Source organism: Chenopodium quinoa, unplaced genomic scaffold, assembly GCF_001683475.1.
Source record: "Chenopodium quinoa cultivar QQ74 unplaced genomic scaffold, ASM168347v1, whole genome shotgun sequence".
Taxonomy (NCBI): domain Eukaryota; kingdom Viridiplantae; phylum Streptophyta; class Magnoliopsida; order Caryophyllales; family Amaranthaceae; genus Chenopodium; species Chenopodium quinoa.
In genome coordinates, this window is record NW_018745286.1 from 226,833 (window position 1) to 244,750 (window position 17,918).

At 34.1% G+C, this 17,918-nt stretch overlaps 2 protein-coding genes across 4 annotated transcripts; one reads left to right on the forward strand and one right to left on the reverse strand.

The window, feature by feature from the left end:
- Positions 1-1,835: 1,835 nt before the first annotated feature.
- On the forward strand, positions 1,836-4,589 carry LOC110711971 (UDP-glucose 6-dehydrogenase 1-like). Its single transcript, XM_021890413.1, has 3 exons — positions 1,836-1,878; positions 2,502-2,649; positions 2,973-4,589. The coding sequence occupies exon 3, from the start codon at positions 3,304-3,306 to the stop codon at positions 4,348-4,350; it is 1,047 nt and encodes a 348-aa protein (XP_021746105.1). The 5' UTR covers positions 1,836-1,878; positions 2,502-2,649; positions 2,973-3,303; the 3' UTR covers positions 4,351-4,589.
- A 377-nt stretch (positions 4,590-4,966) lies between these two features.
- LOC110711842 lies at positions 4,967-11,532 on the reverse strand. 3 transcript variants are annotated; one of them, XM_021890280.1, is made up of 4 exons: positions 11,380-11,521; positions 11,047-11,116; positions 6,224-6,619; positions 4,967-5,652 (listed from the first exon to the last, which is right to left on the reverse strand). In XM_021890280.1, exons 3-4 carry the CDS (start codon positions 6,610-6,612, stop codon positions 5,118-5,120), a joined length of 924 nt encoding a protein of 307 aa, XP_021745972.1. In that variant the 5' UTR covers positions 6,613-6,619; positions 11,047-11,116; positions 11,380-11,521; the 3' UTR covers positions 4,967-5,117. The 3 variants fall into 3 exon arrangements, with proteins under 3 accessions (XP_021745972.1, XP_021745971.1, XP_021745973.1); XM_021890279.1 differs by lacking the exon at positions 11,047-11,116 and having other exon boundaries at positions 11,380-11,532; XM_021890281.1 differs by lacking the exons at positions 11,047-11,116; positions 11,380-11,521 and adding an exon at positions 6,917-11,026.
- Positions 11,533-17,918: the final 6,386 nt, after the last annotated feature.

The following is a 17,918-nucleotide window of genomic DNA, read 5'->3' on the forward strand; positions in this document are numbered from 1 at the left end:
AGGGCATGTATCAAACGGTGTTTAAACATGGGGTAAGACGTGATTTCAAATCACTAAGAAAAATCATCCGACTTCCCATATAATAACCGCTTATGACCAAATATATCTATAACTATTTATAGTTATATTACTCCTACTTCCTCACCAACCTTATTTAAAGAAGTTCTTTTCTTTCACTCTCTACAAAGTAAAATTCACACTTTCTCTCTCTGAAAACCCAAAAATCTTCTCAACTTCAAAAGCATTTCTACAATGGCAGAAGGGGGGCAATCCCAATCAACTTCAAGAGATCAATTAAGAAGATTTGGAAGACCTTAAAGGATTGGAGATACAAATGATGGACAGATCAGAGAACTGGTCATTCACATGCCAGGAATCCTAGTTGATAATCCTCAGGCTATTCTGGAGGAATGGGGAACTTTGAAGTACCTAAGTGAATGTCCTAACCATCATTTGGCTAAGGACACACTTTCAAAGTGGAAACGCAACTACGTCCACACAAATAAAAACAAGCTCAATCAAAGGTTTGTCAAGGGATGGGGTTACAAACCCACTATCTCGAGAGATCCAAAAGGTCATATTGTACGAAACACCTTTGATGTGGGCAGAGATCATGATTTGGTGAGGAATCACATCCTCCCCAAAGTAGAGAAAAAGGACTTAATCAACGCCGCACTTATGTGTTAGGGTTGGGCTAGAGAAGTCAGGGTTATTTCTCCTTGCCCTAACTATGGCCAGCAACTAACAAAGTGGCTAGTCACCTATGTCAGCGATTATTACAGAGTTAAAGCTAAAAGGAATGGTGTCCTTCCAACAAGTGTATTATTCCGATAGAGGGTTCGGAATTATTAGAAAGCTAATTCTTCAGTGAGGTCAAGTGATCGGAATGCCTAGGTGGAGGCCGCTTCCGATCAGTAATATTAATGTATAATCAATATTACAGCTTAACCTTGACTGAACCCTTCGTGTCGCACCCTGATAAGTGTCATTTATGTCATTTTTAGGAGTTTCTAGTTAGTTTTTCATTGTTTTGATATCTTTTTACTTAGTTTTAATAAGGTTTTATTTCATTTGTCGTGTTTGCATGTGAAATGTCATTGTTGATCAATTTTGGATTTTCTTGCATATTTTTTGTTGCTTCTTGCATTAGATTAAACAAAACGTGTGCACTACTACATTCAAAGCAGCGTGTTGTGCGTGTGTGTGATGTGGCGATGCGTGCTTGCTAGCATAGCAGCACCAGCCACAAGCAAGAGCCGGGCCTCGCTAGCACGAGCATCGCCAGCAGCGTGCTATGCATGCGTGTGCTGTGGCGATGTGTGCTTGCTAGCATAGCAGCACCAGCCACAAGCAAGAGCTGGGCCTCGCTAGCACACGCAACGAAGCAGCAGCAGCAGCCCGCATTGCGTGGCTTGCTTGCGGCGCTCTTGCGTATGCGGGCTGGGCTGCTAGCACAGCCAAGGTGCCAGGCGCCAGCTCTTGCTATTATTAACATATATAATAATTTATTTTTTTCAAAAAAGAAAAATAAGGACACACCAAAAAATGACACGTGTCATTGCTGGTGTGTCTTTTAATATATAGTTATAGTTATATATTATTATTATTATTATTATTATTATTATTATTATTATTGATATTTAAAACATGTTTAAAACTTTTATAAAGCCCACTTGTCTCGTAATTAGACGATCATATAAAGATCCGCCCCGTTTATTTGTGAGACCCATATTATAACAATGGCGGGTCATGGCTTTTAAAGGCCTCCATTCCTATTTCCTACCTCGAGTTATTTCATTGAAGCGCACTCAACGTTCTCCATTGAAGCGTTCTCCGTTGAATCTAATTCTTGTATCCCCCATTGAAGCATCTTCTAAGGTAAGTTGTTTGTTGTTGTTATCATCACTTCAATTTCACAATCTAGGGTTTATGTTTGATCTAATCTAATTTAATTATCAGTGCTTTAAGTTTAGGGTTCGTAAATTCTTAGATTATGAAACATCATATCCAAAAGAAAATAAAATTATGAGCGTAATTTGATTATTGAATCAAATATCCCTAAAATTATGTATTTTTCGAGATAATTCAATATGAAATTATGAGCGTAATTTGATTAGGTTGAGCGATGGCGACGGGGATAATTCAAGCTCAAGTTTTCCATATTAGGAACAAGGATTATCATTTGGGTTTTGCGAAACATGTAGATTTTGTAAAGATTTCAAGTATCAAGAGGGTTAAGCCTTCAAGAAGTAAATTTATGATTATGGATATTTATGGAGAAAACCCTTTTGAAGGCACATATATTAAAGGTCTATTAATTGTTGGAACTTATTATATAGCTTATTAATTGAACATTGCTAAGATCAATCTGTTTAATTTATGATTGTTTGGAACTTGTATAGCTAAATATTAATGATTTTGATCATATAATTTAAATATTTTGTATGTGATTATAACTTCAGAAGAAGTAACATACTTACCTTAAATTATTTGGACAACAGTGACATGGACGACTCTTCTGATCACGATCAAGATTTCTCCGACGATGTAGGTAATCCTAATGGTGATTCTTCTGATCACAATCAAGATCACTCCAACGATGTAGGTAATCCTAGTGGTGGTCCTAATGATGAAGATGTTGCACCATTTGTAAGTTCTAAACAATATTATTATTTTTTATCAAATTTATTTCTTGTTACAACATATCTAACACTTGTGTTTGACCTTATTGTTTACAAACACAATATATAATATGTGCAAACTTCACTTATACCTACCTATAAGTCATTGTTGTTTGGATTATTAATAACAAGCGTACAAAATGTTTTGTTTGGTTTGATGATATTGATATGAAATATTTTGTTTGATTACTTATACCTATAAGTCAATGTTGTTTGGATTATCAACAAGTGTACAAACTGTTTTGGCTTGGTTTGATGATATTGATAGGAAATATTTTGTTTGATTTACAGCCCCAGTTGGAAGATATAGGAAGGATATGTTGTATAGGTGGAGGGAGGGTTGGAGTATTAACTATGATGGTGCTTGCTCACTATTGGCACGATAAACATTTCGTTGTTTTGGATAAGGATGTTGAGAGGATTAATGATATGAATGGTATCAATGCTGCAAATGAAAGAGTTATGCCTTTTTCTGAGCCTGATATGGATTTATATCTTAACGAAGGTATTGACAGAGGGAATCTGCATTTTAGCTCCAACATTGATCATGAACTTGATCTATGTCAAATGGTTTTCATAGCAGTTGATATACCTCTTAAGATGAAGCCCAAAGTACTCAAGAATGACTTGGACATCAAGAATTTTGAAGATGCCTGGTTGGAAAGGTGTAGCAATCAAATCTACTGTACCAGTTGACCATAAATCAAACATTGCCAACCACATTAATGGATTTTACGATGCTAGCCGTCTTAGCGTCATTACAAACCTGGAGTTCTTTTCTATTGGTACTGCTGTTCAAGATTTGCTACATCCTCAGAAGGTGGTATTAGGTGATTTCTATGAAGGTCTGAATAGTTTAGATCTCTTTAGAGATTTGTATGCGGGAGTGGTCAATATTGATAATATCGAAATCATTGGTTCACAATCTTCTGTGCAAATAGGGAAGTTATTATCTAATGCAGTTCTTGCAGCTCAGTTGACACTTATGAATATTGGATCTACCTTATGTGAAAAGGTTGGCTCGAATTTTGATGATGTTAGAAGCAACATAACTGCAAACTCAAGATTGAATCAGGTTTTTATTAATTCAAGATCGGGTTATGGAGGGATGGGTTTGACAAAAGATATAGATTATTTGGCATATTTGTGTGAGTATGTAGGAATGACATTTGAAAAGAAGTTTTTTACCATGATTAGGGAAATGAGAAGAAGAAAGATGGATGAGCTGGTGCAAAATGTTTCACACATGATTGCAGGTTCCAAGAGTATAGCTATATATGGATTTTCAAACAAAGTGGATTCAGATGACATCAGAGAATCACCGGCAATTTACATTTGTCGATCGTTGTTAAAGATTAACGGTATTCGTCTGAAAATTTTTGATCCATTAGTTTCTGAAAATACGATTCTCAAATGCTTTGCTCCTAGAGAGAGAAATCGAATATTGGTTGTTGATAACACTGGAGGTGCTTGGGATGTTGAAGCAATGGTCTTCTTAGTTGAATGGCCAATGTTTGCTACTATGTTGGAGGAACAACGTGCTGAGCTAGTAAACACAATGAGAAGGCCATCCTTTATCTTTGATTGCTGTGATTTGATTGTCGATGTGGATGGTTTTGATCATATTCAGATCTACCGATTAGGAAAGCCTAAGCTCGACGCGATTTAATATGCTCGTACGTGATAGTGATGAGCTTTGATGATTGAGATGGTAGATGATGATGGGAAGCAGGGGATCAAAACTCCATTTGATGAAAGCTGACACGAAAGAAGAGGAGAGAAACACCTTTTTAGCTTCTTTTTTTTCCTTGACAGACACCTTTTTAGATTAGTTTTAATGGTTTTGTAATGAAATTGAGTTAATTTTAGTTTGAGTATTAAAACTTTAGTAGTATGATTTTGCCTTGATTTTGAAGATCTCTTAATTCATACTTTGCCCTAGTATTGTACTTATTGGTGAACCTTCTGGATTGTATACTTTGATATGATTACATGTTTATTTCATCAAAATTCCTCATCATTTCCTCCTTTGATAGATTGTTTTGCTTAGGGTTGGAAAAAACTGACACAACACAATGCCCAACCCGAAACTAGCAACTTTGGGTCAAAAACTCTCGGCCTATTTAATTAATTAGGTTGACAAGAAGTTAAATAGGTTAGGTTTAAGTTGAAAATTTCAAATCAAAACCGACACACCTAACACGTCAACTCAGTTATATGATGTTTATTTAAGTATTCAATAATATTAAATCCTTTGAATAAATAGTATTATAAATTGCAATCCATTTCGTCAAAAACAGAAAATTGCAAACCACATTATCGTTTAACTGAACTTTTATGATATAAATATTTTGGCTGGTAAAAATTTTGGGTGAGGGAAATTTTATCGCAATTTTCTTTATAAATTAAAATGTTATAGACAACATTACAAGTAGATTAAATATACCGCCAATAACGATAATTTGCAAGTCGACCCTTCATTTTTGGATAGCAGTGTTTCCAAGTTGCAGAACATTTAGGACAACGCTGTTTAGTGCACCTCAAGTGCAACTTTATACCAGCAGCCTTACAGCGAATCTCTTCTTCATTCCACTCCACAGATTGAGATATCCCAATACTAGCAGTCTTTTTGCAGTCACGGACACAGAAACTATGTCGGGTATCCAACACCTCCAATCGTTTGTGCCCATCTAATATTGTTGACAATGCAGTGATTGATAAAGCACATGAGATGAGATACAATCGTCTGAGTCTAGGACATCTATCACGGATTGCTTTTGCTGCAGCATCATCCACAACGCCAAATAACTGAAGACTTTCAACCTTTTTAAAGCAGACTGAGCAGAATACAAACAGATCTACAGGACACTTTACTTTCTTCAACTTCCTCCAATAACACATAGCTTGCAAAAAACATGAATATCTGTAACCCAATGCCTCAGAGATAACCAACCGCTGCAGGGAGGGTGTCCTGAAAAGTGCATATAAATTTCATAAAGAGGGCATACCCTAAGATTAACATTAGCAAATTGCATACTGATATCTTGAAACATGTGATGAATCCAAATTTATCTGTAGTACTCCGGTATTGTGCCATCTTAATAATATCATTCAGTGAGTAAAGCCATCTTCAAGAGTCCAATATCCGGATTTTTCCTCCCAAAATGCCCCTGCTATTTAACAATCAACTCCCAAAAACCACTATATACGCCTAAAACATTGAAATAAATGTACCCACAACCCCCTGTTATCCTTAATCTTTCAGGAAACATCCTTTGACAATTTCAATGGCATTCTCAAGATCCAATAAGTTAAATCTCTATAAAGATCAACCATAGGAATTCACATTGCTAACAAGTGATAATAAAGACTGGGAAGGAACCAAAAAAACATTCCATTTTCAATGGGATCAACTATAAAAAGACGAAGTTGACAACAAATTCACCTACCTTTCAGCTATATAGACATACTTGTGTGTTGTGTGACTAGCAAAGTTTTACCAAGGCACAATGCAGACAAAATTGACAAAAAAATTCATTTACCTTTTAGCAATATAGACATACTTGTGTGGCTTTAGCACAGTTTCACCAATGCACAATGCAGAACAAGAGTCAACTGGCTTAATATCCAACATATGCTTCAGGAAACAAAGGTATCTTCTCTGAAACCTGGGGAAATCAAAGTCATTTTTCAACTTGTGGGGATCTATGACTTTGAGGTTGATCACACCACCAGGTGACAATGAGTCTAATACTGCTGCCAACCACGACTTGCTTACCAAACATGCAACATAAAGCCTACAACGCCAAGGCACTCTAGTAATTATACCCATTAATATATCGTAGTTCAAGTCATCCCAGCTTCGCACCATAGTAGGGCCAGTTTCCGCCCTAGATGCTGCTCTAGAAAGTCTTGCAGCCTTCAATCGCATCTTTATACTGACAATATAAGACAAACAGAGGGACAAAGAGATTATATCAAAACCAACCATAAAATAGCTCCATGAAAAGACGTGCAGTAGATATAATATTCAATTGAATTCTATTTCTAACCACGCTTTCTACCTTCTACAACACAACCTAACATAGAGGCAATTGCACAGCCATCAGATGTTGGAATAATTTCAAAACTAGTTTTGCTTTTTCAATGCAGCAAGCTTGTAAATAAAACACATGACAACTGAAGAAGTGATGACAAAATGTAGATCCTAAGCAACCTTGGCCAACTATACATACATTGCACGGCTGAACAGCTAAAATAACGTTGCCGTAATTCAGAGTTTGCCTTTTTAGTCCATCTTTTTGCTCAATAACAACTACAATCATACAATAGTTAGACCAACCAGATTAATTTTACATATAATATCTATGTAAATTACCAGCACTTAGATAAAAAATTTAAAAAAAAAAAATTAAAAAAAAAATCAAGAAAAAAGAATCTGGAATTTCATCTAACAAATTTTAAATTAATACTCAAACCACCAAACAGGATAATCTAAGTATTATCTAATCCCTCAACACTTCAAACTATAACTGCAAATTAATTTTTTTACAGCAATAACAACAGAAAACTTGAAATGAATATTGAAAATTGAACCAAATTTGCAATTGGGTTATGCCAATTGGTGGAAGACACTTTTCTAAACCAAATAAACAACCAACTAGATGAACAAAGGAAAATCATTGGAGTGTTTTGCTTTTCTAAACCCCACCTCCTCTTAAACCACCATCTTTCTCCTCTGTGGGAAGCTCATTCGAGCCCGTAATAGGGGGAACAAACTCCCTAAAGACCGTAGGACTCAACAGAGGCCGATGTAAGAACGAAAAGAACGAGGGTTGCAATAACGACCTCAAATGCATTATGGGCCCTATAGGGTAATTTTGAGAGCCCTGAATTTGTTGTGGAACAATTTTAGGGGTTCCAAAGTTCAAATGTGGGTGTGAAGGTGGTATATCAGAAGGTCTCTTATAAATGCTACTAAGACTGTAATTATTATTACTAGAGTGTGGGGCTTAAGGGAGAAAACTAATTAAATATTTTGAGGAAATTACATACGGAGCATAAGAATGTATTTTGCCTTCACAACAATATCTGAAAAATTTAATACCATTAAGGTTATATTAGAAATCTATATAAATAATGTTTCGGTAGAATTTTAAGTACTCTGTAATTGAATTAGAATATGTATTGTAAGATGTCATTAATAAACATAAGATTTACCATCTCGAATCTGCAAAGTGCTTATATCCCGTTAATGCATGGGATCTTGATAATATCAGAAAAATATATATAATGTTTCAATAGAGGTTTAAGTACTCTGTAATCATACTTCACAATTAATGACATCTTAACGATAGAACACATATTTTAAACAATATAACTCCTTTCTTATCCTAATTCAAAACACCTATGTTTCTAAAAAAAATATAAACTGCAACTCTGTGTTTATCAATAATTCATTATTGATATGCTTAGCCTGCATACCAAATAGCTTGATGCATGCTTTACTAGTTTCTCAATCAATCAATAATCATAAACATGCAATCTATGAAAGAACAAAAAAAAATCATTTTTGCTACTTTGTAAGTGATAAGTCTGATAACCAAATTCATATCAAATCGACAAAACACAAAAACTACCACATTTCATCACCAAATTAAGCCTAAAATGGATTCAAAATTAATTTAGCCAAATAATAGAAATTACATCTTTCTTCACAATATCAGAAACCCAAAATCATCAACAGTAATTCAGCCATACAAGTGAAGCAAACATAACAAGACAGCAAGAGTCACTTTATCAACCATGATCAATTTATTTAATGGCGGAAAATTCAGGAACGTAATTTATGCATCTTTCTTTCTCCTCTTCTTGCAATTTCAAATAATTTCAAATAAATCCCACAAATTGGGCCATTATGAATTCTTTACATGAGATGGATTGTAAATTTGTTCGGTAAAAATTTGCGGTAGGCATACAAGTGTGAAAATCAAACAATTAATGACAAAAAAAATCTGCCGAAATAATACTATAATCAATTAGTAATTCTGAGATAAGATAACAAAAAATTATAATCAAGTGAGATTGAGAAATAGAATCATCAGCAAAGAATAGACAAAAAAAGGGTGCACATGCTAATACCAATCCAGCGCTGTTATCAGACAACAGATAACAAGAAAAACAGAGGCAAGATATGAAAAGAAAAATCTGCAAGAGATGCAATCTTCAAAATACAGAAGACGTCTTAAATAAATACTACTTGAACCGTATCAACCTCAAATAATTTAAAAAATATATATATATATGATCAAACTAAAAAGCGCAGAACTTTCTCGATTTTGACAAAATATATGAATAAATCCATCAAATATTATAAACATATGAAATCCCCAATGCCCAATAACTAACAAAGCAATTAAGAAATACTAAACATACAGCCAATTGAATCAAAATAAAATCCAAAAAAAAACATTTACATTGAGATAAAACTAAACGCACGAAATTTTCTCAAGTTTAGCAACATATAAGAGCCCATCAAATATTATAGCCAAATGAAACTAAAAATTTCAACACCTAACAAATTAATCAATCAATTATGATTACAATAAATCCCTTCTGCAATATTCAAATTCTGCATTTTACCATTAATACCCAATTATAGTCACTTTGATTATGAACAGAAGACGAACAATTACCAAACGATGAGGCAATTACACAAACTAAAAACCTTAAACCGTGACAGATTGAGTTCCAATATCCTCAAAACAGCAACAATACCAATGGATATGACAGAAATGCAAAACCCTGGTGAACAGAATTCGAAGTGAATTATAGTATTTTTTTTCATTAGAAAATTCAGATAAATGATAAAGAGAAAGTAAAATGCTTGTAAAAGATTGTCTTCAAAAGAGTTAGCAACAAGCTTTTGAAGAATTGAAGAAAGAGAAAGAAAGGATGATACTCTGTTAGGTTGAGTTGAGAGGAGAAATTCCTATCTATCAGTTTTGATCTTATCCAGTTGACAGGAGTTCATCTACAGTGCTTATTCTTCTTGCTTGGCATTAGGTCTGTTCAATGGGCAGGGTTTGATCCAATTTAAAACGGTCTGGGCCGGGCTGGGTCAATGGTACTCATAAATGAGGCAGGTCGGGAAAGCCCATCTAACCCGATCTGACCAGACCCATGTAAAATCTAAAAAAATTAATGAACTAAAGAGGCCCATCTGACCTGTCCCGATCCAATATATAACCCCATCTAACCCAACCTATTTAAAATTCAAGCCCATCAATGATCCTTCACAAAACAAATTCAGAACCTACTAGAAAAATAAGGGGATTAGTCAAACTTATTACTTAACTACACTATACATCAGTGAGAAATCATTACATATCATCTAATAAGGGTGTGTTATGTTCACCTGATTTTAACTTATATGAACTTATCTAATCTTATCTAAACTTACATGAACTTATTAAAACTTATTTTAGTTGTAGTTTGAAGTTGGATAACCCTTTTCAGAACTTATTTTTCCTTAACTGAATTTAACTAAACTTATGTGAACTTTTTTTTTTTAGGAAAACTAAACTTACGTAAACTTATTAGACCTGAAATAAGTGAAAATAAGGTGAGCACAACAGGTCTTGATAATAATTAACTAATAAATGAACGCTACTTCATGGCAAAAGGCAGGGATTGCAGAGCTTGAATTTGGCAAATAATATGGATTGTTCATTAGTGTCCAATTCACCTTTAGAACGAAACCTGGACTCAAGGGTCAATTAATGAATCAGAGCCTTAGTCAGTGAATCAGTGTCAGTGATCAATACAGTTAATATTTTACAGTGTATTGTTCATTAGTGTTCAATTCACTTTTAAAACAAAATGATAGTGGCCATATGCAAACATGTAATACTCTCAACTAACCATGCTTTAACAGTAGTTTTATATAGCTCCTGCAACAAGAATGCTATACCATAATTACCAACCATGATTTAACATCAAACATTCAATTCCAATATAATAAAAATTATGAATTCAACCCTTAAAAAGTTCACTTCTTTATCGTCATTAAAAAAATCACAACAAGCCATATGCAAGCTTAAAAAAACAAAAAAAAAAAAACAAAAAAAAAAGCGCATCAGTTCATCTAAATCTAATATTAACATTAATTTACCACCAAAAAAATTATAAAAAAAATGTAATTTTTATTCATCATTACAACATTTCATCAACCCCGGATGCATAAAATATAAATATTAATATTAGTTCAACCAAAATATGCATAGATTTTCCACCAAAAAAGTTCAAAAAAAAACCTAATTAAAAAAACAAAAAAATTAAAAGAACCCCATATTAGAAAACTAACCAGAGAGTAAGAAGATCCCACCAGAGATGAGCAGGCCCGTCCCTGAGGCAGGGCAGGAGGGGCGGCCGCCCTAGGCCCAGGGAAAAGAAATCTAATTTCATATTCAATTATCTCGAAAAATACATAATTTTAGGGATATTTGATTCAATAATCAAATTAGGCTCATAATTTTCTTTTCTTTTGGTTATGATGTTGCATAATCTAAGAATTTAGAACCAATGGTTCAGATTTACGAACCCTAAACTTAAAGCACTGATAATTAAATTAGATTAGATCAAATATAAACCCTAGATTGTGAAATTGTTATGATGATAACAACAACAAACAACTTACCTTAAAAGCTGATTCAATGGGGGATACAAGAATTTGATTCAACGGAGAACGCTTCCATGGAGTCCGTTGAGTGCGCTTCAATGAAATAAGTGAGAGGTAGGAATGGAGGCCTTTTAAAAGCCAACACCCGCCACACTTATAATATGGGTTACATCCGTCTAATAAATAAATGGGGCGAGTCTATGTATGATCGTCTAATTATGGGACAGGGCGGGCTTTATCGAGGTTTTAAGTAAATCTGTTTTTAAAGTATTAGTTTTCCTTTATTTTTCCATTTCTCAAATATTATTTTCACACACCACCAAAGCTTGTATCAATTATTTGTAAGTTTTTTAGATTTTTTTTAATTTTATTTTAAAAACACCTGAAATTACATTAATTAAACTGAGTTTACAACAAATAAAAGAAATGTAAAGTAACATAAGTTACTATACGCATAAAAAGCCCTTACACAATACCAACTAAGGTCATTAACGACATTTACCTTTAAGTTATTACAACGAGTGAGGACAACGCACATAAGGCTTACCAACATACATTTAAATATGCGATGGAACTATTGATAGAACGAGGGAAGTTGTGATGATGTTTCATGTTGTGCAAGGTCTTTTCTAACATATAATTAAAAGTGTATGAATGTTGCTGAAATGAGAGAGTGAGGGAATAGTTTAAGTGGTTAGCTTAGAGCTTCCCTCCCGGTTGTAGGTGATCCCGAGATCGATTCTCATCTCCCTCCCTTGTGGCTCTCTAAATACCAGAAAAAATGTTGCTGAAATGAAGGAGACGGCCCAAAATCAGTATGTCTTATCCTAAGGGACCCCAATAATTCAAATGGATAAAATCCTCTTGAGATCTTTACTTCATGCATGTCAATCACATTTCTTTGCGATCGGACAAAACCATATCTTATATATATTCTCCTACAAGGTCATATATATATATATTCCTACAAGGTCATGATATTGTAATAACAATGGGTTTAACAACAACTAATACCATCCTCCTTCAACAAGGGTTTATGTAAACCTGAAATTGAAATTTTGCTGCGTCCCCCAACAAACATAAGTAACACCACTTTTATAAAAGGAACACATTTTTATTAAAACTAAAGAGATTAGAAAGGGCAATTCCAAGAGTCAAACGACTCCATTTCATCCTCCAATTAACCCTGAATTTGACTTGTCTTCGCTTTTCGATTTATTATATTGAGTGCTTCCAAAATCTAAGTTTTATTTTTTAAAAAAAATTCACTTTAATTCATTAATCTGAATTTTCAGCGATTTACTCTTAATAAACCCAACTTACGTTTATTTGAGAGCACTATGAACTTTTGGGTGGATTTTCTTCCACTAGGTCGATTTACCAGTTACCTAAACAAAGGCTGATTTTTATTTTGTAAAGCCATGTGTCGCAACCTAATTGATCCAAAGTTTTTTTGGAAAAAAAAATTAAAACCCTTCCCAGCCAGCCACCATCCCTCCTCCCCTTCTCCCACCGTTAAACCTTAGCCCTAACCCCCAGCCCAATCGAAATTCGACCAGCCGCCTCCCCTATCAACCGATAACGGCCGCCTGACCCCTCCCAACCCCTAAAACCACTCGGGCGACCCACCTACACCATCGAAACCACTGCACCCCCCTTCCCTTACTCCCGCTACAGCCTTTCCCTTATCATGCCGATGAAACCGCCCCTCCTCCTTTTCCTCGTCGCCGAAACGACCGATTTCTTAGCTTATTAATTGGAGATTATTGCCAAGAAATTAAACATGGTTGTGTTACTCAAGGTTTTTGTGGTAGTTTTTTCAAAAAAAACAAAAATGGTAGTTGTTCTAAAAAATGGTCATTTAAATGGTAGTTTTCGGTAAAATTTTCTTAATTTTTCACAAAATTACCTTATATCTAAAGTATAATACTCCCTCAGTCCCTTTTTATTGGATACATTTTGACTTTTACACGTTTTTCAATATACCTATTTGACCATTTATAACTTTCATTACATACTTTTTAAAATTATAACGATTGAATATTAATAGAGCATTCGTTAAACGAATCAAACAAGACCACACATGGCTATATTATGTTTTTTACTTTTGTGAGTAAATTTGAAAATTATCTAGTACTCCCTATGTCCCAGAATACATGATACAATCAACATTGCATACATGTTAATGCACTAGTTTGACTTTATTTTATATAATTAAATATTAATGAAAATTATTTTAGAAATTATATTTTGAAACTTTATATTAATATCTATTTAACAACATATATTATGATATGTTTTTATTATGTTAGTAAAATATTATAATCAAAACTAATACATGAATAGTGAAAAAAGTCCAACGTGTAAATTTTCAAGAAAACGCACAAACCTGATGAATACAACGTTGAATTTGCTTGATTTTGTTGAATGTGAATATGTGATAAGATCGAATTTGTTGAATCGAAAGAATTGCGCAATTTGGTTGTTAAACGCTCGAACTCGTTGATTTTTTTTTAGGTGAAAATGTTGAGTTATTGTATACCGTATTATATATAATCTAGATAGAGCTAGTAGAGGTGATAAATTATGACCGGGCCGCTAGTTCGGCTGATTTGGCTCGAAAATAGGGCGGGTTAGGCAAGTAAAAAATGTTTTTTTAGTTAAAATTCGAATTTGATCTGAAAAGGTCAAAATAAGTTAATAAGCCCACTATGGCTCGACAAGCCCGCGACTTTTGATTTGGACATGACATTTGATGTTAAGGTCCCGCTTGAATTTTTTATCACCTCTAAGATAGAGGAGAAAGATGGGGGAAATAAAAAGCCACCAGCCAGAGTCTCAAGGAGACAAGGAGGGCACCCGATTTATACACAAGCAAAATTGTATACTTCCTCCATTTTGTTTTAGATGCATCACTTTCTAAATAAGAAAATTTCAAATTAGATGCATCACTTTTTATTTTATCAAATATATTTTACGAACAATTGCCCAGAATAATCCGACCCGTGCCTCATTTGTCCAAAATCATCCCACCTTTCGATTTTTTTTTAATAATCCGACCTTTAATGTCAATTCGCTATAAATGATCCTAAGTGACCTGTAACCGGTTGACTAGGTAATTTTTTTTATTAAGTTTAATTTACACGTGTCACAACGTGATTGGTCAAAAAAACTTTTACTTTTAATTTTTTTTAAAGAAATGATTATTACTTATTAACATTAATTAACTTATTTAAAAATTAAAACTAACTTTTTTAAAATAAAAAAATAATAATATAAAATTTAAAATCACAACCAGCCCTAGCCACTTCTCGCCCCACTATCGGCCCAAAATGTCCGCTAGACCCGTCACGCCGGACCACAGTTCCCTTGCGCCTATCGCCGCCCCTCCCTTACCCCCTTCCGTCACCTCTAAACCACCACAACTAAACCTAACCAAAATCAAGGCAAGTGAAGGGGAGGGAGCAGAAATCGAGGCGTGTGAAGGGGAGGAAAGGTCGAAATCGGGCCGAGGGAAAGGGGAGAAGACCGGAAAAGGGACAGGGGAGGGGGAGGGGCTGGAAACATTGAAGGGGGAAGGGGAGAGAGGTTGGGATCGGGACGGGGAACAATTTTGAAGGTGGTTGGTGGTCCAGGGAGAGGGGGGGGGGGAGTGTAATACTCCGTACTTTTATAATATTTTATATATATAATTATTTATTTTTATTAATTAAAATGATTCATTTCATTTTAAAAAGAAATTAATTATGTAAATATTATGTAAGTGTGCATAAAATAATATGGGTCATTAATTGAGGCAATAAAAGTGTTTTGAATTGGGTCATCTTTGTTTTAATAGTTGGATCAACTTGTTGGGAAATTGAGGATGTTTAAAAGCCCAACAAGTTGGCCCCAAAGGAAGAAGTCAAGGGGGAGTAGGATTTAGTAATGACAGTTTTGTAATTATGAGTTTTTGTTTTAAAAGGGGAGTATAAATACTTCAAAGCCTCAAGATTTTTCATTCTAAAATCATAATTGTCAAAATTCACAAAAATTCCAAAAGCTTTCTCTTTATTTTCTCCCTCCTCTTTTCCCTTATTTTCCCTCTCCTTTTCTTTTTCTTTTTCCTATCCTTCCCCACGCCTCTTTCTCCCTCTTCTTCTCCCCTCATGCCGGCAGCCACTGGCGCCACCACCACCACCGGCGGCAGCAGCAGCAGCCTGCAGCCCGCCGGCCACCCTCTCCTTCTCTCTCTCCTTTGGTTTTCGGTTTTGGTATTATTATATAAAAAAAAACTCTTTTCTCTTCCTAATTTAATTCTATTGTTTTTATTAATTTAAAGCATGATTTTGATTATGTTTTGGCATTGATTTTGGGTATTTGATGTTGTTAAATTATTTATATAATTTTTAGATTTTTATTCAATCAAAAACCACAATTTACAAACTCTAGAATTTGAGAATCTAATGTTTATGGTTAGGGTTTGATCCTAGGTTGATGTTGTTGTTTAATTAATGGTTTAAACATGTTTTAATGAGTATAAAGCCCTCAAATTAATGCTGAAATTTATCTATGCACACTAATTTTTAATTATTGAATTAGGGTTTGATTACCCATAAGAGGGAAAAAAGGTTTTAATGATTTAAATATGATTTTCTAGTCTATTAGTGATGTTTTATATGAAATACGTATGCTGGAATTTTATTTAAATCAATAAAATTAAGTCTTTTTGAAAGGATTTGAAGTACCCAGGTTTTATGGCTTTTATGTCATTAAATTGGGTTAATTAGTAAGGTTTAAAGAGTATTATAGTTGCTGGAAATTTGTGAGAATAGTGGATTAATTATAGTTATGTATTTTTATTTGTAGAAAGCTTCGAGCTAGGTGATTTCTAGCGAGTGTGGTTGAGTTTAGACATTATTCAAGGTACGTATGTGCACAAGAATATTTGTGTATGCGTAGTATCATGCTAGGATTTGTAAAGTATGATTTAAGCGATGAATTAGTAGCATGTTTGGTTGATTATATGCTTGGAATTGATTTTGATTGAGCATGATACAAGTTAAGTATGTATGAATCATGGAAGTATGTTTTATTTTCAAGTATCAAGAAAGCATGTGTTTAATAAGCAAGGCTTATATATGAGTTAAAGAGCTACAATTAGAATTATTGATCATGATTCATGAATTTATTTCTCACCTATTTATTATTGGTGTTGAGTCAAGAAGTTAGTTTATGTATTTACTCACTCAAGTAAGTTGAGTTTGAGTCAAGGAAGTTTAGTAGTGCATTTTATGTACTAAGGTAGTAATCGTGCAATTTTGTGCACAAAACTAGGCAAAAAACCCTAATTAAAATAAATAGTATGTGCTCACTAATTAATTCAAAAATGAATTGGAAATTTGTGTTGAATGTTGTTTTGTTTGTTCTTAATTGATTGGCTTGAGTCATCACATGTTAAATTGGTAAATCACGTAAAGTATAAGAGAATACGCACCAAAATTCTTGGAACGTATATACCTTGAGTATGAACATATGGGGGGGGGGGGAGTTATGGGGTTTTATATTTAACCATAACTTCTACAAGGGTACAGGACGCTGTACTTTCTTTTATTATTAATGCGTTGGAATTCCGTCACCAAGTGTGACATAGTAGGTGCCAATTGGGGTAGCTCCCTGATTGGAAACTCAATATTTAAATGGGCTATTTCCAAGGAAAGAAACCCGTTCGATGCGTAATCCAAAATTATTATTAATAATTAATATTGCTAGTTATGAGTCAAAGGTAAGTTGAATTGTGATTATGTGGCGAGCATATTTTAATTATTCTTTTTATTTTGATGCTAGGACATTCATGTTAGTGTGGTGCATATGTACTCAGCTTTGCTGATTCGTACTCTTGTGTTTGTGTTTGGCTTTCTTTTGGATTGACCCTACTATAACCCATTTATATGGTGAGTAGAGGGTTGAATAAAGGGGAAATAACAGGTACTTGAAGCATGAAGATCATGATGGGATAGAGTGCAGAGTGTTACTTGTTATGTTTCTTAGTTTTAATATTTGAATTATTGATTTGTTATGGATTAACATTATTATGTTTGTTTAAATTGGTTTCAAGAAGGACCATATGTTTAAATTGGTTCCAACTTGTGAATGTTTTATTTTACTTTTGTTTTGAAGTTGTGAACTCAAGTTTTAAGTTTTATTTTTAAAAGTTAATTTTTGTTTTAGACTTTCGCTGTGAGACTTTGAAAATTCGCCTTTAGCCGTTATCACGGTGGCGGTAATATTTTGGTTATTTCCTAAAAAGAGTTTTATTTAGAGTAAAAGGAGTATTTTAAAGGAAGAAAATTTCCAGGGTATTACAGGCAGCCGGGGCGGCTTGACGCTCCAGTGCCGACATGAGGTCGGTCTAGTGGGAGTGGCGGTCGTAATGGGTGATTGGCTGGTGGGGGTGGTTTTTAATTTTTTTTAATCAATTAAGTAATTATTTTTCATTTTTCTCTTTAAAAAAGTTTATTTTTTTTTTTTTCATTTTTTAGATTAATTAAATAACGACATGTGTCATGTAACTTGTT